The sequence below is a fragment of the Corvus kubaryi genome, unplaced genomic scaffold (assembly GCF_017639235.1).
Source record: "Corvus kubaryi isolate FWS band 111438036 unplaced genomic scaffold, C.kubaryi_AGA036_p1.0 split3-131, whole genome shotgun sequence".
Classification (NCBI taxonomy): domain Eukaryota; kingdom Metazoa; phylum Chordata; class Aves; order Passeriformes; family Corvidae; genus Corvus; species Corvus kubaryi.
In genome coordinates, this window is record NW_024582083.1 from 7962045 (window position 1) to 7987170 (window position 25126).

Below are 25126 nucleotides of genomic sequence, written 5' to 3' on the forward strand. Positions count from 1 at the left end.
CGCATAATGAATAAGAATAAACATTTCTTTATCACACTGAAGAAATGACAGCACCACGCACGATGCCCAGACTCCTGGCGAAGATCACCCCTCACCACCTGACTGGCCCTTGAATAAAGCCCTTGAAGTCATATTATTCCAGAGCTGCTATTTTACCTGTTGTTATCTTCTGCAATTGGAATGTTGTACTTAGCAAGAACACCTTTTGAAAATGCACTAACTTACTTTTCTGGTGTAGACCTTTGCCTCATACGATGTGGTGGTACTGGAGGTGGCACATGGGGTGGCAGAGGGGATGAGACCTTAAAGGCATTGGAGCTGCTGTCAGAAGCGCTTTTGGACAGTGGTCTGTACGTCTGTGTCTTTGCAGCTGGGTGTGCCTGAGCAGAGAAGGATGGACTGTAGCTACCTAACATAAAACAAAACCAGAAACAGTCATGGCATGAGAGTAAGTCTTAAAAAAGCACAACATGGAATGCTACAAAAACCCACAGTAACTCAATAAAACTACAAGGTTACAAAAACATGTACATGCACATTTAAAAGTACATTGCTGTGTATTATGTAGCTCATTGGAGAACTTAGTATATATTTCTACATAAAATTACAAACACATAGATAAAGTGCAGTACAGTTAAAATAAATTCATTACTAATTTGATGGAGGAGCAAATGGGTGTATATATCCATCACAGCTGTTAATGACAGCCTGTAATTAATCTCCAGGCTCATCCTGTGCCTCAGTTGTTCTACGTTCAGAAGGTAGAGAAGAGGCAGGAAACACACCTTTTTTCATTGTTTTAATAATTCATTATTTTGTGATGATAAGGCAATAGTGTATCTTGAAGAGGATCACAAGAGTATAAAGAGATGTCAAACCACTGACCCACAACAAATCCTCTCAACAGCATAGAAAAAGGCACTACTGAGAGCATGTCGAATGCAACAAAAACTGGAATGGAAATATTTTGAATGGCATTTTTGCAGAAGGCACTATGGCTTTTATGCACATAGTCAATTAATGCTTTCATGTCTGCTTTTTTTGGAAATAATTTTACCATATGGCTACAATCTTCTTAAGACACGATTATGTATCTTAGATGAGTATGTCTTTTCTTGCAGCTAAATAACGTCAACATGAATGCCTATAGCAAAAATGGACAAGTTCATAAAAAAATCAGTTTTATTATGCACTCTTGCTGCATATTTTTAAGGTGTATTCAATATATTCTTTTTGTCTTTCCATGTCAGTAATTAGTATTTTAATTTTCACACAGTACTTCCCTTTCCATTTCTGTAAGGAAACTCACAAGGTTACTCACAATCTCTAGTGAAAATAAATGCAATGTAATCAAGAAACTACAGTGTTACAATGTCCCTCTGCAGTAAGAGGTCCACAGCTGCAATTAATTTCTGTAGTAAAAATGCAACTAAAACTTGTTTCATTTGTGGGAAAAAGGCATGAACAACTGAGATCAAGCAAGACAATAAAAAGTGTCTCTACAAGCATTATAAAAGTCAGTGTGAAGAGTTAACTACACCATTACTTGCTGACATTAACAAAAGCATCATTTTGAATAGGGAATAATTCCTACCAGTACCGTATGCATATGCAGTATTATACAAGTCTGTGTCGTCATCTACAAAAAGAAATACAGATGTTACAGTAGTGCCAGACATGCCAGTTCATCGCAGAAACTGAGCTTTGTTTTTGCAAATACAAACAGAAGATTGGTAGGCAATTAAGCACTGTATTTCTTTTCCTCATCTCATAGGTGCTTTTGGAAGACTCTATTTTCCCATTATACTTACCATAGACTGTTTTTACCACCTTATTGTTAAAATGGTATCTTCTGGTCCTATCGCTCATATTGCATGCTTACTAAGTTGGCACCAAATTGCAAATTACTTTTTGTCTGTTCTTTTCCCTTCCTCAAGCTCAATTTCTTCCTTTTGTCAGCTTTCCTCTGCTACAGACTGTTAAGCTGTTGTTCCTATCACAAAAGGCAGCCCTAAATATCTACTATGTGACTAGTGTTCAAAATAGATCTTGTAAGCCAACATTCTCCTGCCTACATTTCTTACTCTCCCACTAACATTCTGTGTGACCATACTGAATGTTAGCTCTACCTCAGATAAATAGTCTCCTTCCTTCCAGAGGTATAATGAGCATAATTGCCATTTATACAGTTTCCTGACATCCTTGGTGAAAATTGTAAGGACATTAAAGCTAGCAATGTCACCAAAACTCCTTTTCAGCAAAACCAAGTAAGATATTCTATGATAACAACTAAATTCAGGCATGAAATTTATCCTTAAACCAGCCTGTTTACTAGCCCATGCTGTTCTAACACTGGAGTTCTCCAAAAGAAAGGCAGTACAGATGGCAGGAGATCTACGGTAGACAATTTCTCATCCCTCAAACTGGACATGAGGAGACAAAGACAAGAACATACTCACCAGGCTTGTGAACCATATGGATTTGCTTGAACATTGTCTTGTACCAATCCTTTGGCCTGTCAACTGTCTAAAAAAACACAGTTTTAAAAATTAACAACAAAATAAAAATACCCATATGTACAGATTGGATCAGACATTTAATGTGATTCTGGACAGAAAGTCTATTATACATTATTCCCTATTCAATTTAGTAATTTTCATTTATTTTGAATGTATTTATGCATTTTATCAAGGAATTCCTGTAACAAATTTTGCAAGACACTGAAGATTGAGTCAGTCTTGGACTCTGACCTTGTGAGAGTACAATGGTTCAGAACACAGGAATTAGTGCTAGATCAAGTAGATCAAGAATTTATCATCTTAGTGCCCTACATCTGATAACAGTGAATGCTAGACTCTTTACAGGAAAATAGAAACACCTCAGCAGTTATGATTACAAGCAGGTAAGAAGAGCTTTTTTTGACCTCCTGGCTTAAATTACTTTCAAAATGTAATTGCTAAATGATGCAGAGAAACTTTGTAATACTACTGAGAAAAGAACTAAGACCACGCTATATTTCAGAGTTAATGTTGGGACTGTAAACAAGGAGTATTCCTTTTACCAGTTTTAAAAGCCCTTTCCAGACAACTTAATTTTAACTTGTTTTTCTCTTCTGAGAAAAGTGAATGCAATATATCTTTCAATAATCACTCATTTAATGATACTTATCCTTACTTTTGCAAACAAAGTAATCCCAAGATTCCCAAACTGCTCATATCAACACCTGCTTGTGCTTCTTTTTCTCTCTTAACCCTTCTGCATTTTCTCTTTTGCTGCAATTTTCTTTGAGGTAGGATGATAGTATTTCAGAAGAGTAAGACAAAGGCAAATATGTTTTCAGTACTATTCTTCTTAGATGCTAAAATTTTACTTGTCCCTCAGTAGTCAGAAAAGCAGAAGTTTTAATGCAGAGAATAATGGAATCATAGAATGGCCTGGGTTGAAAGGCACCTGAAAGATCATCAAGTTCTAACATCCCTTCCATGGACAGGGACAACTTTCACTAGGCCAGGTTGCTTGGAGCCCATCCAGTATGACCTTGAACACCTCCATGGATGGGGCATCCACAGCTTCTCTGGGCAACCAAAAAAAAAATTATCTTCGAACCTCATGGTACACGGAAAATTCGAAGGACCCCTCTTGAAGTGCATTATCTTGCACTAGCTAATACTAAATTTGCAATCACTTTCCTTACTCCTCTTTACCACAAAGAGCGAAATCTACAAATTCTTCCCTACAGAATACGGGACAATTTGAGTGTGTTCACCACACGCTGCCATCTTTACTAAATCACACTTTTGCCACAATTACTTGTTACAGTTTCTGTATATAATGAATATGTTTTGTTTACAATGGTGAGCTCTTACTATAAGGGACTAGACAGAAATGCTCCTGTATTTTGAGGACTCATAATTGAATTCTCATAAAATTGCTACTAAATAATATTAGAACAATGCTTAAAAGAAGAGCTGACATTCAGTTGAAGAACTCGGGGATTTCCCGGGTAAGAAAAAAATTCAAGCAGAGAGTTATGCTTTTTACCTAGACCTGCTAGCAAGATAGAGATAAAGGAGATCCAGTTTTGTCAAGACAGGTCCCTTCCCCCATCTACCAATACTGCTGAGTTCTGCCAAGAACAAGTTATTCAGAAGCAGATTGGGGTAATTTTAATATTGTTTCCTGAAGGTATTAAATATCTATACTATCGGAACTTTGGTTAGAATAATTTAGCTGGACTTGAAACAAGTATGCTGTTTGGTGCTCAGGATAGTATATACTCAAAAGTTTACTAGGCCAGGAGGTCTGAAGGAATTCATGCTGATGGGCATACCCTCCCTGCTTCTCATTTGCCACAGCAACAGAAACCTGCACCAGTCCCATGATACTGAGACTGCCTTTCTGATTGTATTGAGCCAAGAAGAGTCTTCCAACCAGTGGTAGCTGAACGAATTGCAAATAATGCATAAATACTACTGCTATGTTCCTACTGTTCGTCAAGCATCGCCAGGTCCTCCACAAAGTCAAAGGAGGCTCCCACATAGAGATCAGGCATGAAGAAGCTCCCACATGATTAGCGAAGATGCTTTCCCAATATCTTTCCGGACATTCAAATGTTTGTTTCTCTCATCATCTCCCCCTCAAACCACTCCTAGGCGTTTCAAGCCTCAGCCAGTAAGTTGGCTTTAAGTTATAAACCAGATAGGATTAGCTAAGAAGTAGAATACATTAATTTTGAAATACATTTTCTCAACTTATATTCACTAATCCCACACACCAATATAGTTTGAGGAATTGACAGTATTCAATACTATACATTTAATATATTATAATGCACCAAGCCATTCAGATGCCATCCTGCTTTGCATATATTATAGCTGATGCAATTAAATGTTGGAACATAGTGTCATAATATGTGGATAAAAAAATAAGCCAAATAGCACGTAGAGGACATAAGAAGTAACTGCAATTGCTTCCTAGGAGGAGTCCATAATCACTGCAGCATTGTAATCATCCATCAGGAAGTATGCAATTAAAGGAGGCCTCTATGACCCTGAGATTAGCTCAGTTGGTGGGAGCAGGGTGCTAATAATGCTTGGATCCCCGGATCAGCTTTCACTTAAGAGCTGGACTTGATGATCCTTGTGGGTCCCTTCCAACTCAGAATATTCTGAGACTTCCCATGGGCTTTTTTTGGGAGGGAGGGGTTTGCTTATTTTTTTTTCAAGCTGAAATATTACATCACTAAGTATGAAAAAGAAACCGAGTGGGACTTGACTTTTTTTTCATTCTTACTAAGTAGAGGCCTTTTCAGTCTACAGATTAATTTTGATAGTTAGATATAAAGCAATCATTTTGGATAGACTAAAACAGTACAGTCTTACATGACTGCTTTCCATGAATCTGTTTTTTCCTTTCCCAGGTGCCCATCAGTGGTAAATGGTGCTATATTTGATCGAATGCTTTTCTGAGTGAACAGCATTTTACCCTCTCTTTTTCAGAGACTTCACTTCTAGTGTCTTGGAATTTTACCATCTTTGGGGCAGGGCTTGGCACAAAGGCAGAACCTAACAACGATCTGAATTTTCAGACTTGCATTTCCCAGAGCTAGAAGGAGCTAAAGTGGCATAACAGGAACATGCTGAAATGGGATGGAAGGAGCTAAAGTGGCATAACAGGAACAAGCTGAAAAAGCTTTATAGGAGTCCTTCCCTTCTCAGAAGCCTGGGACAGAATAGGTTAGCAGGAATAGAAAGAAGAGAACATAATTCTGTTTTCCTTGCCTAAACAGCTGTGACAAACCATGTTCTGAGAGTAAAGACAGACTTGGAGGAGAGAATCACATCTTCCAAAATCTCTCTACTCCTGAAAAGCACTCAAGGTCTGGAACACAGATATTCCTGATTGCTTACTGACAAGCTTGACTTTGAGCAGCACAGCATTTTGGAACACAATGTGTATGTTACCTATCATCCATGAATCTTCATGTACTGCTTTTTTGATAGACTGTTGCCATTTTTGCAAAGATGGAAGAATAAGAAACTTCTAAACTTTACATGCAATGATAAATTGAACTAATTTGAAAAATTCTCTTTTCAGATGGACTGAGGCTGAACTTTCTGGGAGAAGATTCCTATTTGGATTGCTCACTGACCTTGGAGTAAGGGCAGGTGACATACCCTACCTTCTACTATTAATGGAAAATGCAATTTTAGCACTTTTGCAAGGTGCAGCATATTTGAGTCTTTTGCTGACAATTATACCAACTTTATTCTTGCACAGCTGGGGTACACAGGGCTGAAATACACTCATGCACGCTTCAAGTAATCTCAAATGAGTATCTTGAAAACAATTTTACTATCAGCTGTGTCTTAAGGCAGCAGAATAAGGATGCAGAGTACCACATCAGACACACTCTTACACATACACACACTAGCATAAAATTTTAATTTATAACTCATTGTGAGAATAATTTCTAGAAGACTAAGATTACAGGCTATAAGGTTTCTTGAAATTGAAACATAAAAAAACCCAGAAGAAAACCAGCAGCAAAACGTCCTAATTCAAACAGAATTACATTTTTAGGAGAAAATCTCAGAGACTCAGATCATACAATCCAAAAGTTAAATATAGTTTGGCAGATTGCCAGCTTCATTAGGCACACTTAAGGGGGATTTCTGTTATAATCTTATATAACTGATACGCACCTTATTAGAACAATCTGCTACTAAAAAGGCACAAAACCAATTACTGTATCCAATATAAAGCAAAGGGACTATTTCCTTAAAAAGAGGACAGGAACCTAGAGCATTGTTGCAAAGAAATGTCTTCATTTTTAAGAGATTCGGATCGTATTACTATTTATGTCAAAAATAAAGCAAGAAATGCCAGAGTTTCTCCCCCATTCTTATAAAAATTGTCCCTATCTTACCACTTAACCTGATTTTTACCTACTGATTTTCTCCATCAATTCCTGATTTCATCAATTCCCCTAATTTTTCAGTCCCTTGAAGCAGTTCTTGGCAATAAAATACAGCCCCATATGTCAATATTGGCAGACAGGATACATCCAACAGCTGCTACATCCCTGCACCTCACTAAGACTTCACCTGCAAGGGCTCTGACGCTTTCATCCTGGCTCCCACTCTTCTCACTTTCTCCGTCCAGCACAGCAGTTCTTCTCTTGCTGGGAAGGCCAGTAAGTGCTGCCTTTACAGACCTAGTGCAACTGCCTCTGTGCTCTCTGGAGCAGCCAGAAGAGGCTGCCCTGACAGCAGAGTGGAAAGAATGCTTCAGCATAGTGAAAACAAAACTCTTCAGTTTGACATCCTGGGACCACTCAAGCAGTGACCAGCGGCAGATGATCAAAACTGGGCTGGTCACAATGAAAGGGCTCCCCAGCTATTCGTTTACGTGTCACTCAAGGGCACAATGATTATTTACTGCACTGCCACGAAAATGCTACTCCCTTAGACTGCCACCAGAACAAAACTATGCATTTCCACGCTACCCTGATGACATGAGAACACTGCCCCAAGAAATGCAGAAGCATAAGGTTTTTACATATACACACACACATACATATATACGAATATTTGTGCACACACACACACACACACATACATAGTATGCATAAACTTTATTTTAGAAATAAACCAAATGCAATTACCGTGCACCTCCAAAAGGCAAAAACTACAAGAGACACAAGAAAGATACAAAATTTTGGCTACTTCTAATTAAAACTAGAAACATGAGGTTGCCCAATTATGCTCCCATCAGCATTCTTCTTTTCGTCAACACACAATATTATATTCACAAGGCCGCTGATTACGCACGCTGTATTCCAAATTATATAAGAGTAGAAGAATGTGAAAAACCCATTACCAACAATCAGTTCATTGTATGAGTTCATACACAGATTTCCCAGAATTTCCTACCGTTCTAATTGCTGTAGGGATTCCAGATTCATCTACCGGGCCAATCCCTGCATAATGTGGAGCTTTAATTACTGTAATTTTTTTTTCTTCTTCTGAGGATCTACAGATTGGTATTGTACTGGTGGTGGTGGTGCTGCCAACATTCTGAACATGCTGTGAGTATGTCTCTGTGGACTCTGTAAAGATAACATGACAGAATATTGTGTAATGACACAATAATCATACCTGGCAGTTAAAACACACTTCCCCATTTTAGTATGCTGTACAAAGACTGACAATCTTAATCCCACACATATACATTATTTTAAGAAGTATCACCGTAACTAGGGCTTTGCCCTACTTAATGTTATATTAACAGAATTATAAACTTATTTAAGGACTAGACAAGCTATTAAACTCAGAATTAGAGTAGAAGTACTTTTTCACAATGCCTTGCTCACAAAAAAGAGAAAAAAACCCACAAACACAGCAAAATCTATTGAGAAAGGTGCAGCAGCCTTTCTCCTATAAATCAAACTCTTGCACCTTTTCTACCCATTCCTTGGAAACTAGTGACATAATTTCAAAACTTCCACCCCTAAAGTCTAGCAAACTATAGAAAATTGCTTTTCTGTAAGCACAGCAAACAGCCTTGCACAAAAACTTATGTGATACGCGCTTAGAAACATGAAGTTTTGATGCATTAACATTTTTAAGAAACAAATTCTGACATAAAATGTTCTTCCCTTAATGTGTGTTGATATGTTTATGTGACTCTACATATAATCCATAAAAATGGTCTTCGGTAACCCGGCACCTGCAGAGCAATCTGATGATCCACCTACAGTAATTCAGGTGAGCTGTGCAGGCTGCTGCTGTTTTGTAGTGACTTGCAGTATTTCTACCCTTCCCCCTCAAATCTTTGTAACTAATGAAATTAATACATCACTATTACCATTTCCTTCTAAAATGCAGAGTACTTTACTTAACAAAGAACACCTCAGTGCTGGGATGTGACACGAAAATTTGTACTTCTGCAGACAACGCACACTTTCCTGTATACAGGAAAAAGAGCCCTACTCCTTCAGGCAGCAGGTTTCAGTAAATTAGTGGGCTGCTATGACAAAGCAGCCTCTATTTTGCAAGTGCAGGTACAGTGAGACATTTCCACTGCAGGATAAATGAATGCAGGGAGTGAAAATACATGTTCTAACACTAATGGTGACAGTTACAATTTCATGTAGCATTAATATCCACTGATTATTCTGAAGAAAAACAGATGAACTGTAATACGAGTCTGAAAAAGGAGCTCTGGTGACTGAAAGCTCTAATTTTAATTTGAATATTTCTGCTCACTCCCACTGCAGTGCTGGCTTTGGTATGGCTGTTTACTCAAGTCTGAAATCCTGTAAATAATTCAGTGCTACACATATATGGTGACGGGCAACTCGGTGTGGTAAACGTCTGAATATTTGGAACTTTTTCCTAAAATGCATGATGTTAAATTTAGAAAACATTTTGGATTTGATCCTTCATTCCTCACAGGCCTCAAACTAAGACCATGAGAGGGATTTTTGTATGAGCAAAGAGAATTAAATTAGGCTGTTACTGTGGAAGACAGAACTTCAGGATCATACAAGAGTGAAAGTCATGGGAAAATACGTATTTTAGGTATATCCAAACCAGTACTGATAGGTTTTTAGATCAGCAACCTGGAAGCAATCAAAAAACCTAGAATTCTGGGATGTGGAGAAACCCATGCATATAGTTTTTGTACTTATCACTATGATGACAGCAGCATTTTTCTAAGATGTAATTCTCAGAGCGAGAACTGTCACCTAATTTCCCTGCAAGCACAACAAAAATGTAAACTCTGGGACCACATTCAAGTTGTTTTGCATGTATAATCTTATCTGAATATGCAAAACACTAGTAGAAAAAGCAGCAAGGAAATCATTCTCTTGGCGAAACAGGATTATACTGGCAAAGAGCCTAAGGCTGATAATATTTGGTTTGTATTTAATTTTTAAATTAAAAATGTCCTAAAAAGTAACATGGACAAATTTTAGATTGATGTGGCTTTAGGTTTTTAAAAGCCCAGAGCCCCTCCCTTTGCTGACAGTATTTCTGCTGAGGAAATACGGAAGTTGTGGGGAGGAGCAATGTGCAAAGTTGGCCCTTGGTTTCTTAAGGCTAAATCTGAAGGGGCTGGACAGGTTGAGCTATTTTGATAGACATCCCTTCTTTGGTAAAGGCAGTAGAAAATTGGCAAGAGGTTAGCCCACACACCTAGGTAATAAAACTTAATAGCAACTCCTGTTCAGGATCACTACTGTACCTAACAATAAATGCTGTTGTTTTTTTGCACTTACTTCCCAAGGAAGGTGAATAGACAATACCTTCATTATGGACATGAAGCACTTTGCAATTGTTTGCAGTCTTTGCCACATGAATCAGAATATGCTGTGTAATGCATAAAGCAAACATTCTGTGTGAGGCTTACCCATCATCCTGCCATGCTGCATGATAACGATGTTGGAATTGAGTGAAGCTGGTGGAGGGTAAGCTGAAGAAGGGGAAAAAGGCCTTTGAAAGTGACTCACTGGGCTGGCAGCAGTGCCAGAATTCCCATTCACTGTGATCTGAGCCTGAGAGAGACAAAACAATATCCCATTAAACTACACACAAAGCCCTCCGACTGCTATCCCAAAGAAAGAGTGATGCAAGACTGTCATCCACGCAACAATAACCAGTTGTCAGGTACACAGCCATAAGGCAGCTGCATTCACTGAAACACAAAACTTATCACAAAGGGTGCAGAATGTGTTCCTTAGATACCTTGTACCTCCCCTCTTCTCTCCTTGTGTGTGCTGTCTGTGATGCAGGCTGTCATGGGAAGGTGATGGAAAGATCACGGTCAAGGCAATGAAGATGGCACAAACAAGGTTTGCAGATGTCTGACAGCAATATAAAATGAAGACGGCAGTAAATGCTCCTAACATTGTGTGACGAAGGCTGTCTGCCACAGATCCCTCACACCAAGAGACATATTCCCTTAGTGCCTATGCTCAAGCACTACTGATATTAATGGGAACTTCTGTGCAGACTGAAGGGAAAAGTCTCATTAGGACTAGCTGAAAAGAGTGAGCGAAAATTTCTTTAAAAAATGGAAGCCAGCTGGAGTGACCATGGGATGCTGATATGTAATCTATCACAATAAAAACAAACAGCACCAATTAAAAAACCCAACAACCCACAACGACAAAATGACAGAACAAAATCAAAAATGGGAGAGCTATGCAAACTGGCAATAAAGCATTAAGCACCTAAAGCCATTTAGGCTTCAGTCACTAGAGGTACTTCACAAGAGTAAACTACCTGCCCCCAGGTTTAGAATCCCTGCATTGGGGTTGTATCACTTTTATGGGGAGTATTGAAAGAATCAAAACTGAGATACTGACAAAGCACTGAATGAAATAAGAGGGTAGTGAATATTTCAGCAGAAAAGCAAGGGAAGCTCTCTGCAACATCTCCTTTAATGCAGAACTGTTCTTTAAATCTGAATTGGAAGAACTACAAACTTTGCTCAGTTGTATATAACAAATGAACTAAAACATGCTGCAGATGTAAACAAGAGACTACCTGAAGCAGAAAAGCATAAATAAAAACATATTAAAATGCATATTATTTTTACAAATAAAAATCAAATGATTCATGACCTTCTGTATACATTTTTATTTCAGAGATTACTGAATTGATTTGAAATTTTTAACACCTTGGCCTCCTATAGCTGAGAGAAAAAAAATTTCTGGGTCTTATGCAGACATCGTGTGAACTCCTAGATGCATTTAGGGGTTTCTTACTTTAAGGATGCCTGTTTTCATGCGTGAGCTGAAAAGCTTCTCTTGTGGTGATGTCTCCATTGAAAGTTTTGTGTTTAAATGTCTCCTCTCAGTAAATTCTAGAATCAAAACTAAGTTGGCTTTTCTTACATGATCCTCTCCTCCAAAAAACCAAAAAAACCAGCTTGGGAGATGTAAGAATAGAAAAGCTACGTAACTCAAAAACAGCATTTCAAGAAGTATGAAGGCATGTTTTCAGATAAGGTTTTAAGATGAGGCCAGCCATCTCTCCTCTACTTCAGGCATTCACCCATTCTCTTTGCCTACATATTGTCTTCGTGGGAAAGCTTGTTTCTAGGGAAGGCAAGGTGCAACTACGTGCAGAGCCTTACACCTTCTTACTCATTTACTATGGCCTTTGTTTCTCTGAGCAGAACTGGTGTGAGTTCTTTGCAGACTGGAAAGATACTCTTATGAAATTCTGCAATAAAAAATTTAGATATTCCTTAGAAGGATGTTACCAAATAGCTCAGTTAGACAGCAAGGTACTTACACTAAGTAGTACACAATATCATGAAAACAGGACCCACACAAGTAATTGAAGGACATCAGTCATAAATGTGTATGTGGCATGCTCATACATGACATTTTTGGGTTTGCTTCTAAAAGTCTTAGAGAGGATCTCAGCTCAGCTATAATTTCTTAGTTTCTAATGATTTTCTCTTTGTGAAGGTGGCTATTTAATTTGTTTATCTGATGCATCTTGCATGGTTTATAGGGCTAGCTATAAAAGACAGTTTTACGGTTTCAAAGGTCTTTCCCTCCCTTGGAATCATTTGGTAGTTACTGTTATTTCAATCTGAGAATTTTAGGAACTTTAGGTCCAGGTGACAGTTTATTCCCAGATTTTACAAGGAAGTGAAATAATTTAAGATACCTATTCATGAATTAGACATTTTGCTTTCCTAGGTAATCTGTGGGGGAAGAAGACAATATGGAAAAAGACCACTATTCAACCAAAATGCACCTATTTTCCAATTTACTGGGAAAATAATCATTTTTCACGGTATTCCTTTCCCTAGGAACCTCTATTAATATTTTTTTCTCCAGTATACTTAACCTGTCTTCCACTGCAAGCAGAGCCACCTACTTCTAGAGCAAGACAATCAATATCTTGTAAAAATTCCTCCTAGGTATCAGGTTTAAAATTCCTGTCATTTTCCTGAGCATCAGAAAGAGAAGCTCTCTGGATTTCTGAATCAGAACAGAAGAAGACATCCATCTGGGACTGGAGCTGCTTTCTAACTTCCTCTCTGCTGAGACAGGGAGAGAGGTCCCACTATGGATGTCTGAGCAGTTCTCTACAAGAATGCTGCACAACACATGCCTGACCTCAAGACACTGAATTAAGCTTAAACACTCAGAATTGATTGTAGTTTGTGACAGTCATGGAACTCCAGAAAAGGAAAAAATCTAATGTGTACTTCCATTTCCAAGCTTCCATTAGATTCTACAATTTCAAACTACGTAAGCAAGAAGAACGCAGGAAAATTATTTTATAGGGAATATGTTCAGGCTTGAAAATTACAGTATGCTAAAGTATTTGTACAAAGTTTGAAGACTGCTGTGACCCAATAAAACTTTGGATTCAGAACATCCCTCTGTTTTGCAATTCAGCAATGAATTGCTCAATTTAAATGAAGGCTTTGTTCTGACTCATTTTAATCATGTGGATAATCTCAAAAGAAATCAGAAGTGATCTGGGTTTGACCCAGATTCCATACCTTATTTCTCCCCATATATGAGTATACTAAGGTACAGAAAAGTGAATGTATGTATGAAGTGCCTAACTGCATACTGGTTTTTCTCTTGACTTAACCAAGAGAAAAGTAACAGGACACTTGGGTATACAAGGTTACTTATGCAGTTCAGTCCTATAAGAAACTGTGCTTAGGAGAGGAAAAGGTTAATTAGAGGAGAGAAAACCAGTTTTGTGCAGTCAGTCGTCATGGCTGGGGAAAAACCGCATTAAATACTCCCAACATTTACTATGAATTTACAAATCACATTATTGAAATCTGCATCTCAGTGTGAATCAAAAATGGTGGTAAGTCCAGAGCCTACAAACTTCACAAACCTGTAAATTGTTAACAATATTTTAAACCAATCTCTTCAAACTCCATGGAATGCTTACTTTTAATGCGTTCAGAACAGGTATTTCTTGAATTTATTTTCTTTTAAGCAAAGTGTTTGATACACCTTAGCTGACCACAGAACCGTGCAACAATCATTTCCTACTCCCAAATCTGCTATGTCAATGATTTTTTTTTTAAACAACTGTTGCAAAACACTGTGAGATGGTGACCATGGAAAATTACTATCAAAATACTTGTCTGTGTAATGGGATAACAGACAAGGTCGAATTCTGTTCCCTTTTGACAACCTGTTCAAACAAAATGGAGGAGGAAAAAAGGAAGCATAATTACATGAGAAGTGGCAGCAGTGTTGGTTAAGGTGGTGCCATCTGACACAGCAGACATCTGGCTCAAGGTTGGGGAAGGTGTTTCAGAGCAGTCAGTAGTATCATAGCTACAAGTCTGCAGCTCATCTAGAATGGCTGTGGAGGACTCACTCACTGTGCGGGAGGAGCACTCACTCATGGCAGAGTCTGTGCTCACAGAGGCTGTGTCGTTCCTGTGGATAATACTGTCAGGAGCTAGGTATGGGCACTTATATGAAAACTGTGAGAGGGCTGGGGTCTTATAAAAGCGTGAAGGCAAAAAATCATCAAGCGTTGGCAAAAAATATGGTACTAGATGGGTGCCACTGTCTGGTGAGAAAGAGGCTCTGTTAACTGGTACCACAGGAGAAGGAAGAGGCAGTGGAGAAGCTTCTGTTGCTGTTTGTCTGTGTGTCTGTGAAGCATTTACCTCCATCACAGGGGCAGTTACTTTCTGGTTTCCAAGCTGAGATTTGAGGGGAAAAAAAAAATAAGAAAAGAAACAGATTACTTAATGAATAAAGAACTTTTCCCTTCGCCTCTTGCTGGGTGTAGGGGAATTACAAAAGTGTAAGTTTTTCAGCCAACCAAGGAAGTTCACATTCACTAAGATTAGGAAATAAATCAACCACACTTTGTTAGGACAACATGAAAGAAATGAATGCATAAAATACTAGTGGAAGCAATGCCAGAAACCATAGTGTGCTGAGGATGAATATTCATAATGTACTGCATATATTAATGATCTCCATTGTGCATTGAGAGGGTTCACACTATTTTATACCTCACAAAAATATGAGGCTAGAGAATGTCATGTCCATTCAGTTTTCAAAGGAAAAAAATCTATCTGCAAGTCTGATCTCTGTAAATGTTACACTTTTTTTTGGTCAAGGACAGGTATGGTTTTGAAATTAACTGTAATATAAAGATGGGCAGGACTGCCAGCTATACAGAAACACTATTAATGAATGTTCATATGATCTGCAAGTAATCGGCAGTGGAATTTTTTGCCTCTTGTGACTGAATACATCTTCTCCACTGCCTCTCTAATAAAAATATTTGGACGATCTTAGAATTTCCAAGCACCCTGGAAGCACCCTGTCAACCTACTCTATAAGGTGTATGCATAGAAGTCTTTTTCAACATTAGAAGACATAAGGATTGTTAGAGTAACTGGTATAAATCTGGAGAACGAAGACTGGGAGCACAAGAACAGGACACACTGAAAACAAAACATGTTAGTTGTTTGGATTCAGCACAGTTCCTTAAAAGTAGAAGGGAACAGTCTCATGAGAGTGCTTCTGAAAACTGCCACACAATGTATGAGCTTTATGTTCTGTTATTTCAAATCAGCCACAGGGCACTCAGTTTAAACTAGTCCTGCAACTGGCTTTTTGCCTCTGCAACTTCTTTTTGAACTAAAGCATGTTGGCATCTAATATTTGTTAAACAGCTGCACAAATCCTTCTATACTGCCTATTAACCACAAGCTTTCAATCAATTCTTAAGTATTCAAAATACTGCCTACTTCAGCACTAATGGTTTCACTGTTGATAGGGCTGAGGAAATCTGGAATAGCTTCTGGGAAAGCGTTTTTGGGATTTTAAATTTACATGAAATGGAGGACAGTAAGATACTATATGTAGTAAATACTACTTTAAAAAGCAACATTCAGTCATACATATCACATTGTTATTAATAATATGGTTATTCCCTATGCTTAGACTAGGCAGATGTCTTTAATCATTCAAAAAATGTTTCAAGCCATCAGATTAAAATGCCAAAATGGCATTTTAATCCAAAATCTGAAAATATCTTCTAAAGCCCTTATGGAAGACTTGGAACACAACCCAGATTATGCTACTTATAAGAGGTCACTGGGGTTCCAGTTGCATAATTCTTGTTGAGATCAACTAGAATTTACACAAATAACCTTACTGAAGTCAATGAGACCATCCCTATGAATAAGCATTACAGAAAAGAATCTTAAGTATGTGAACAGATACCTATTACTAATTGATTCAAAAGAAATTTTTGGCATCACTGGATCTCTAGGGTACACAAAAATAGACAAAAGCTGTTGTTAAAATCTGCAGCTAAAACAATGAAGGAACTTAGTCAAACAGCTTAAAATCCAAATCTTATTCACAGCAATGTTTCAAATCTACTACTGAACATCCCCTGCCCCTCAATTTAATCTTTTCATAGAGGAAATCTGAACAGATTACCTCTTGATCAAAATAATCAATACGTATTGAGTGTATGACTGTAAAAGGACATAGTATTTACAGACAGAACTAATTTGCCAGTGGAAACTTCAAAAGAACAATGAAATACTATCAAAAATAATTTCATGAGAAATTAAGATGATTATACAGCATAACACATCAGGGATTTAAGATGTGTGCATTCACATACACACATAAGAAACTGTAATTTCCCCTCACAGATACATAAAGGGAAGACAGAATCATCATTCATGATGATTCTCATCATCTGTGTCATCAGATCCTCATGTCAAGATCTCCAACAAAAGACAGGAACCAGGAGATCATACTGTAATTACGAGGCAGAGCCAAAAAGAAGCTCTGAAGTTCTTGAGACCAGATATCCTCTCAGCATCCCCAGAAGAAAAGTTACATATGATTGAGTCAAAATGTGTAAATTAGTCTCTATATTGTTAAAATAACAGGAAATTTTGGAGAGTTGAGAAATCTAGTAAATCTTCTGGCTTTGAACTGAGAAGATTTCTTGCATGCTTGAGAAAAGAAGGGATGGACAACACAAGAACAGATATTCAGGGTGCATCCAGAGAGCTAATGAAATGGAGATTTTAAAGAATTTAATTCATTGTGTTTGGCAAATAACAGCTGATTTCATCAAGCCAAATTCTTAGAAAGAATATAAAGTTTTCACTCTTACAAGGCAGGAGGAAGGAATGCAGCAATTCTAGGTACTGATTCCCAACATGAAGCTTCTTGGCTTTGCAGAGCAGAACTTTTATTTTGCCTGGCTCTAGAATTCTTTTGTATGTATCTCTCTGGGAAAGAGTGTCTGAAATTGGGATTTAAAACAGCATTGTTTTTGAAAACTGATTTACACTGCTTTAAAAAAAAAGAATGTTGGTAATCTCAAACACATACAACTGGCTACTACTTACCCATATTTTTCACTGTGCATGAAATCTCATATATGAATCATATTTTCTTATATTTTTCACAGTGAGAAATATGAGAAAGACAAGGCTGAATGCATTCCAGAAAACTTTCAATACTGGTTCCATTTAGCATGCTTCAGATTAGGTTTGTTATTGGTATAGCCCAAGAAATGCTAGCAGAAGTCAGGCGGATTAAATGCCAAACAAGTACTTAATCAATTAGATTGATGAAAAACTAGCTAGACTATGTGGCTATCTTGGGCTGTGGAGCAACACTTGAGAGACAGAGAGATAAACGTCATCAGTCTTGATGTGAATTGAAGGTCTGAAGAGCAGCTTTCTGCTGGTCTGTTGAAATGCTTCTCTTCCATCAAACAGTAGAATGTCAGGCCTGAAGAACACAGATGCTTTCCAATTCACATAAAGCAGACAGGTGACCCCAGCACGGGTTTCAAAATCAGTCATATTGTTTTTATGCAAGATGTGTGGGGAGTGGTGTGAGGTTACTAATGACACCAGAGTACTGGCCTTGCTTCAACAGTCAAGACACAGATAAGGAGAATCAGAGATAAGTGAATAAACTCATTGTGTTAATACATAGCAGAGTTTAGTAGTCAACAATCAAATTACACCCATACATTTGCATAAATGGGTAAAAATACCTCTATTTTTAATTGTTAAAAGCTGATTTCAAAATCTTCAAACTAATACTGCAAATTATATTCCAATGCCCATTTTTCTACCTAGCTCTCTTATTCTAGACACAGTATCAGGAGGTGGAGTTCAGCCCTTGTCTAAAACAATACTAGTGATGCAGAACTTAAAATGAAAAATACATGCTCAATTTTCTCTGCTTCACATCTGTCTCCAGAATGCTGAAACTGGTTTTCGCTTTCTTCTATATCACACCGTATATTGTCAATACCTAAAACCTGGAAATGTACTAGATGGATTGATTTAGAATTTTTTTTTTAAATTCCAGGTTTATTTTCCTTGATGCGCTTTTCAACAGCTATAAGGCTGTCAAAAGAAACACCTTCATAAACATCTGTTATAGATGTTTCACTCCTCCAGGACATCAGGACTAAACCACGTGTTCAACTCATCTGAGGAATTCAAATAAGAGAACAAATGCTTTGCAATCTCAGTTTTAGAGAGTGGTATCTAGAACAATAGGACACTTAGGAACCCACGAACAAAATAATAGTATCAGGTGATTATTTCTGAAGATGCAGTTCAGAATTCTTCATTGGTTCATAACTTCTAATAAGAAATTTGGACAAGAAAATTTACCTCCATTGGTTTCATACTAACAAATACTAATTTCTCTGTTGAAATAGATGCAGTTATTTCTCCTGCATCTGCAGTATGGTACAAAGAGACTGTAATAATGTAAAAAACCCTAGTATTGAGTAACTTGAATGCTTCTATTTCCATATATACTTTCAAGGAGTTTAACCTTTCTCTGAGTAGGAGTGCTTACAAAATGTCACTCGGTGAGCCACAGCACACTTCTGCTTGCTCCTAAAGTTTCAACAGATAAGCAATGAAATTAAGTGCAAATAGGAGCACAAACATAGCAAGATACATTAACTGGGACCACATAAGCTCTCTCTGGGCTGTAGATTTCCATACTTTGTGACATAATATAGTTGTACATGTTGGCTAGACACAGATACCCCCACGTGGACAGTATTTCTCATTTACCACCTCTCAAGGAGTGTTGATTACCTATCTTACCTCATTCTCCTTCACATACATAAACCCAGATGCAGAAGGAGAGTTGCACCTTTCCAAACGTATTTGTTTTTTTGAGAGTTTCTGTGGCAGCTTTGAACATTGCTGGCAGGCCTAATTTACAGTCTGAGAGCGTCCTTTGAGGACTTAGCTTGACACACAACCTATAAGCTGTATGTACAAAAGTATTTTAACTCATATACAAAGTCCTGTAGTGCTTGCAGATCTAAAACAATTTTTTAAATGAAAGTACTATCCTGCATAGTATACTGAAAATTAATTTTCTATGTGAGAAAAATCATGAACTTTGCAAATACTATGACATATAGCACTAATATTTGGCATTAGCTAGAATAGTTTCAAGGTTTTAAACTGAGATCTGAGTCAGAAAATAAATCTTTTTAAACATATAGCTGCAGCCTTTATTTCTAATTTTAGCTCATGGCATCTTCATTTTGGGACCTCACCTGATGCAGAATTTTACACCACCTCACATGCTGATTTGTACTCTAGTTTTAGATATGTATTTTAGCAAAGAGCTACAAAACCCACTGGTTCCACGACTCAATTGTGATGCCAAATACACCCCTTCATCAGAATTTATTTCAAATTTGAACAGTACAGAAAATTTCAACTCAATTTTACAGGTAAGAGATCCATAAAGGGATACAGCTTGAAAAGATGGCTACATTCCTTAATGATCTCTGTGATCGACCCAAATTTTTATCATTTTATTTAGAGCAACCCAGTTGCCAAATTCCTGATAGTGCTTCCCACATGCTGAAACCAAGGAGAAGGCAGAAAAGTAAGTGCAGAATTGCCAAATAAGCCACAGATACTTTTCTGATTTTTTCAGCTTGAAGTGAAACTAAAGTAGATTCTAAACTAAAAAGAAAATGCAAAATATGTTTTGACTTTTAAAATTCTAAGAAATAGTAACTTGAAGATGAACTATTTTTAGTCCTTCTGATTAGACTTTGAGTATTATTCTTGATCATAAAAGGTATTTCCTGTAATCTTTGTTAGCTATCATACTTTCTGTTTTGAGAAACACTTTGATTTCTCTGACCACATATAATGCATCATATTCTAACAGGCTGAGCAACTATTTTTAAGTGAAAAGATAACAGACACAAAATTTGTACTGGCCACACCTGTTCTGCTGTTTGACAGTATCCTTTGATGCCCATATTTAAAAGACTTGCAAGCCTGTCATCTATAATCTTCATATCTACCCCATCTATCAGAAATACCTCTTGCTCAGCTTTCCTTATTGTTTCTGACATGGATTCTTTACTGTGACTCTTGCTTCAACTGACTTGTTTTAGCTGGCAAAAATCACTGAGTAGCAGACTGGTTCTTCTAAAAGCTAAAGCAACTTGTTTTTCTCAAAATGTTCTAAATTTTATGCAGCCTAAATGAAGAACTTAAGATGATAGTTTTGATAGTGCCTAGTCTTGAGAAGGACAAAAGTGATTAATCCTTCTGTGCTCCTGTTTTTTAACGGAGAGAATTTAAAAGGAGCACTGCGGATTATTGCCATATAATTCCACAGAGCTTTGTTCTGATCAAAAATTTTACTTGGGAGTTGAAGGGGGAGACAGACATATTACAACTTTAAAGCTATCCTGTTTTTAATGCAGTTACTTTTGGCTTCCAGAGTAGAGATGTGGTTGAATGTGATGCTCTGAAAGAACCAGTCTGGAAAAGCAGATGTGTTACTACTGTTGACAATATGGCTGTCAATAGTGCTGTATTTACTTCAGAGCAGCCTCAATAATTCCAGCAGAACTAGATGAACACAAATATGCCATGATGGGATTCTCACTCAGACAAAGCTTTGAGGCAGATATGCCTAGACCTACAGCAATCTCTACCTCCATTTCAAACACAGATAAGATGGTATATTGGCAGATATACTGGAATAATTATCTTTTTAAATAGAAAAATCCTAATGTGGATAGGTAAGGCAGAGTAGAAAGGACGAAGTCTATTCAGAGCTCTCCTTCTGCCTAGTATGTATTCACTGCTGCTTTCTTGTGCCCAGGCTTATTTCATTTGACCCAATGAGTTTCTGAATGGCGACGAATACTGCTCAGACTCCTTGGGTCCTATACTGTGTGTCTGATACTCCCACTTCTCCTACATGAGATCAGTATAGTTAAAGAAATTTCATTTCAGTAGGCATAAAGTATAGGGGAAACAGAGTAGAAGTTCAGTGCCCAGTGATGTTTCATATGGAGGTTGTTGACAAAGATTTTACCAACCTGTTTTCTTTAAAAAGCTCTATTGCACAGGACACATAGGAGGCAGCAGTGCCCAGTCTTGCAGAAAGCACTGACTGACAAAATGTATTTTTTGTGGCCCTAGCAAACTGGCAGAGCTGCATTTAAGCTCCCCCCAACTCAACCTAAATTTTTCTATCCATACTTGATCCTTCCAGCATCTATGGCAGCATAACCCTCTAATGCAATCCTCTCTAGGAAGAGCCACTCAAGCAGATGCATCACCTAGAGTACAATAATTTCTTGTGGTGCATTTGCACTTCATAAAGTGCTAGCAGAAGAACAAAGAATTCTGCCTTCCATCTCAGCTAGATAATTTTATTTTTCCAATAACCTTCCAAAACCTTCAGGTTCTGTTCATTTCTGTTTTGATCCATGTGACAGGTAGTTTTACCCAGAAAACACAAGATCTAACTTTGGTAATGTAAGTATAACTAAACAGATGGTTATTAAGTGATTCATGAAGATCTAAAATAAAAGATGGAAAAATTAAATATACCACATGGCATTCTGCAGCCTGTGAAGAAGGAAGAACTGTAGACTTTTGTCCCAAATCCTTTGAAGGCATCTTTGAAGTGTCTGGAGAAATACTAGGTGGATGATCTTGGATTTCAGGCTCTGCTTTATTGTCAGGGGTGGGAACTATCTGAACGGAAAGAGACGCTATGTGTATCTCAGGCATGGGGTTACAGGCAGGTGAGACAGGCCCTCCTGGAAATACTGGCTCTTCAACAGGCTTGAGCTGTTGCTGTGAATTACAAGGAATGCTACTTGCTGGGTCACGTGTCCGGGTTAATTTCAGGGTAGATATTTTACGTTTTTGAGACTGTTGCCTTTGGCCTTGATGGAGAGTAGTACTAATGCCAGCTACTGTGCTCGTGTCTGTACTGGAGATTGCGGTCAGTGGTTTAATGATTTTTTGTGCATAGGACACACTTGTGTTAGATATTTGGGAAGACATTGTCTCCTGAATAGACGTCTCGCTAGTGTAATAGGCAGTATCTGTGGGGTGGTGTTTAGCTGGATCAGCAGTTACTGCCTGGAGATTAATTTCGTTCTCGTGATTAGTTACTCTTGCTTTCCGAAAACTTTCTTTTCTAGGAGGTGGCAGAGGTGCCTTATTTGCCAAAAGCATCCACACACAGCAAAATAACATTGAAGAAGAAACAGAAAGAAAGTAAATGTTAGCAGGAGATACAGTTCAGTTTTACTTTTATATTTAAATATAGGAACTTGCAAATTAAAGGGCTTCATCTCAACATTGCTCAACTCAATGGACAACTAAATTGGTCAGGTTCCCACCACCATTTCCTGTGCAGCTTCTGTTTAAACAGCCAGATGTTCCATTTCCTTGGAGTAAAGTGGGATCAGAAAGGATGAGAGGGGACCCCACAATTATTCGTTTTCTTTTAAAAAACAATTATTACATTGAATAAGAATTATTGATGTGAAAGCATTCAGGTATGTAAGTACTCCATGATCTTAGATAGGAAGCAATTATTCACACCTAGCACACATATATAAAACACAGAGCCTCTTACACCTTTGAATTAAAATAGTAACAGTGTCTTAAGATTAGTATGTTGATAATTTTTGGACAGATAAAGATGTTTCCAAGTGTGGGGGGGGGCTTCTGTTTGATTTTTTGTTGTTGTTTGTTTCTGTTTTCAGTGTGCTCTAATTACATTGTTCCACAAAACAGGCAGAAGCATTTTATTCTGTATAATTAATAAATTTTAATTCTCAGATATTTTGATGACTGGTGCACTTTTCCAAGTGTAAACTATTAATAAATACTCTTTGAAGTCTGGGAACACTCCTAGAAAGCTTTTACTTGTGTATGACCTAGTTTTATTTAGCTGTCTGTCTTACTCATTGAAAGCAATTTCTGGTAATTAACCGGGGGGCATACAGCCTGTGTGGAGTATGCTTTATCTATGCAGTAAACCAGTCTGTAGTGACCCATATGAACAGGTGATTCACACTATCTGGAAGACATCAGGACACTATTTCATAGAGGTATCCCATCTATATGTGCTCCCCCACCAGAATAACCCCCCCAGCAATGGCATAGCAGTAAATGTGGTGCGTCCAGTTTTACCTGAGTTGGTGATTTTTTATCCTGCAGATTTGGCCGCACACTCCTAAAACCTTTTGCTGAAAGAGATGAACTGCTGGCGTCTCCATTCAGCGTTTCTCTACTTCCATTATTGTAAGATTGCCAAGCTTTTGTAAATAAAAAAGAATGAAACCATTTTTTTTGGTGTGATTAGTACATCTACAGTGCTCTCAACATAGCAACCCAGCTACTAAACAAATTACACAACTGACAATGATGCTGTTTTACCATGGAAGTTACAAGAACATGGCTAAAGCTGCTACTCTACAAAATACTGATCTTTAAAATTTAGAAAATTCAACCATTGCCAAAAGTCTTGGTATCGGGCAGTTTGATATCTTCCCACAGCTTTCATACAGACTATGTATTTTAACCCTGAGAGTCTTTTTGAGATGCTGGTGCTTTGGCCCCTGTATAAATCAGGCTCAAGTTCTTTCACTTTCAGGTTAGGTTCTTGAACTTCACAGCTGTGGTGGATTTTGAAAAACAGCTCATGTAAAGTTAGTTGGTCATGGCAGTTTCACAAAATTTAACCACAGTACTCAATTAGTTGTTCCAATCACGTATCTTATTGCTGAATTTGAATGACATCTCGATTTTCCAACTAACCAACCATGTTTTTTTCTCTATCCTCAGACCTGGAATGCCCTCAAAGCATTGGCCAAACATACAGGGAGATGTTGAAGACAAAATACTGTAAGAGGCTGGGAAAAGTAACACATTATGTGAGCAGGCTGCTAAGTGAGGTGGGCAGAACTTGAAATCCTGAGTAAGACACCAAAAAGGAAATAGCAAGTACCACCGAATGGTGCCACAGTGATGAAGCTAAAGGTGGCAAATTAGCAGTCTGTTTTTTCCCACACAATTCATTTTTCTGACAACATACTCTGTGTTACAGGAAATAAATGCTTTCAAATGAGATCTGAATTTGAGGTCTTAACCATTAACAATTAGGATTATAATTTCAGGTGTGCTTTCCTTGAAGAATGAGGAAGTATGGAGCAATGAAATCAAATAAATAGAAGATTGTTGTAATTCATCAACTTATATGGTATTACACTGATACATAAATAATACAGTGTTTTATTTACCTGAATCTGGAGACTGAGAATCAGACCCTGAAAAAGAAATATCCAATATTAATTTGTGTTAGAAATAAATTAATTTTGCAAAAACCACACAGGAGTACTGATAAGAAGCAGTGTGCCTCTCTAATGAAGATTTAGTATGTTTTTATTGTTGTGAATATTTTTAGGTAAACATGCTTCATAAATGATTTTTTAAAGTTAATCTGGCTTCTGACAATCATTTTACAGCAACACTCAGATTCTTTTCCTTGAGAAGAGGTTTTAAATCAAGTTTCAATAAAAAGTTTGTAATAAACAAAACCTCTTTTTCATGCTTTGTTATCTTGAAAAAAATACAGGGGATGTGAGACCCAAAATACATATCAAGGGCAAAATGAATTTACACATAATTCATGTTTTATTATTTTTTTCATGAATGGCTACTAAGCAGAGGCAGAGAGAAATTATCACCACTTTTTAAAAAGCATTGTAGAAGTAATAGATCT

The 25126-nt window shown here is 37.6% G+C and overlaps 1 protein-coding gene across 42 annotated transcripts in view; it reads right to left on the minus strand.

The window, feature by feature from the left end:
- SORBS2 (sorbin and SH3 domain containing 2) overlaps nucleotides 1-25126 on the minus strand; it is a 79534-nt gene that overhangs the window by 47276 nt on the left and 7132 nt on the right. For 16 of the 42 annotated variants that reach the window (XM_042014807.1, XM_042014804.1, XM_042014819.1 and 13 more), the window contains 9 exons: nucleotides 24645-24671; nucleotides 23536-23660; nucleotides 21934-22551; nucleotides 14242-14721; nucleotides 10417-10561; nucleotides 7935-8110; nucleotides 2460-2526; nucleotides 1595-1639; nucleotides 226-409 (listed from right to left, as the gene is read on the minus strand). In XM_042014807.1, the coding sequence (XP_041870741.1) occupies nucleotides 226-409; nucleotides 1595-1639; nucleotides 2460-2526; nucleotides 7935-8110; nucleotides 10417-10561; nucleotides 14242-14721; nucleotides 21934-22551; nucleotides 23536-23660; nucleotides 24645-24671 (1867 nt within the window). Of the gene's footprint in view, nucleotides 1-225; nucleotides 410-1594; nucleotides 1640-2459; nucleotides 2527-7106; nucleotides 7337-7934; nucleotides 8111-10416; nucleotides 10562-14241; nucleotides 14722-21933; nucleotides 22552-23535; nucleotides 23661-24644; nucleotides 24672-25126 lie in introns of those variants that run through there. The other 26 variants (XM_042014831.1, XM_042014843.1, XM_042014820.1 and 23 more) reach the window with 14 other exon arrangements.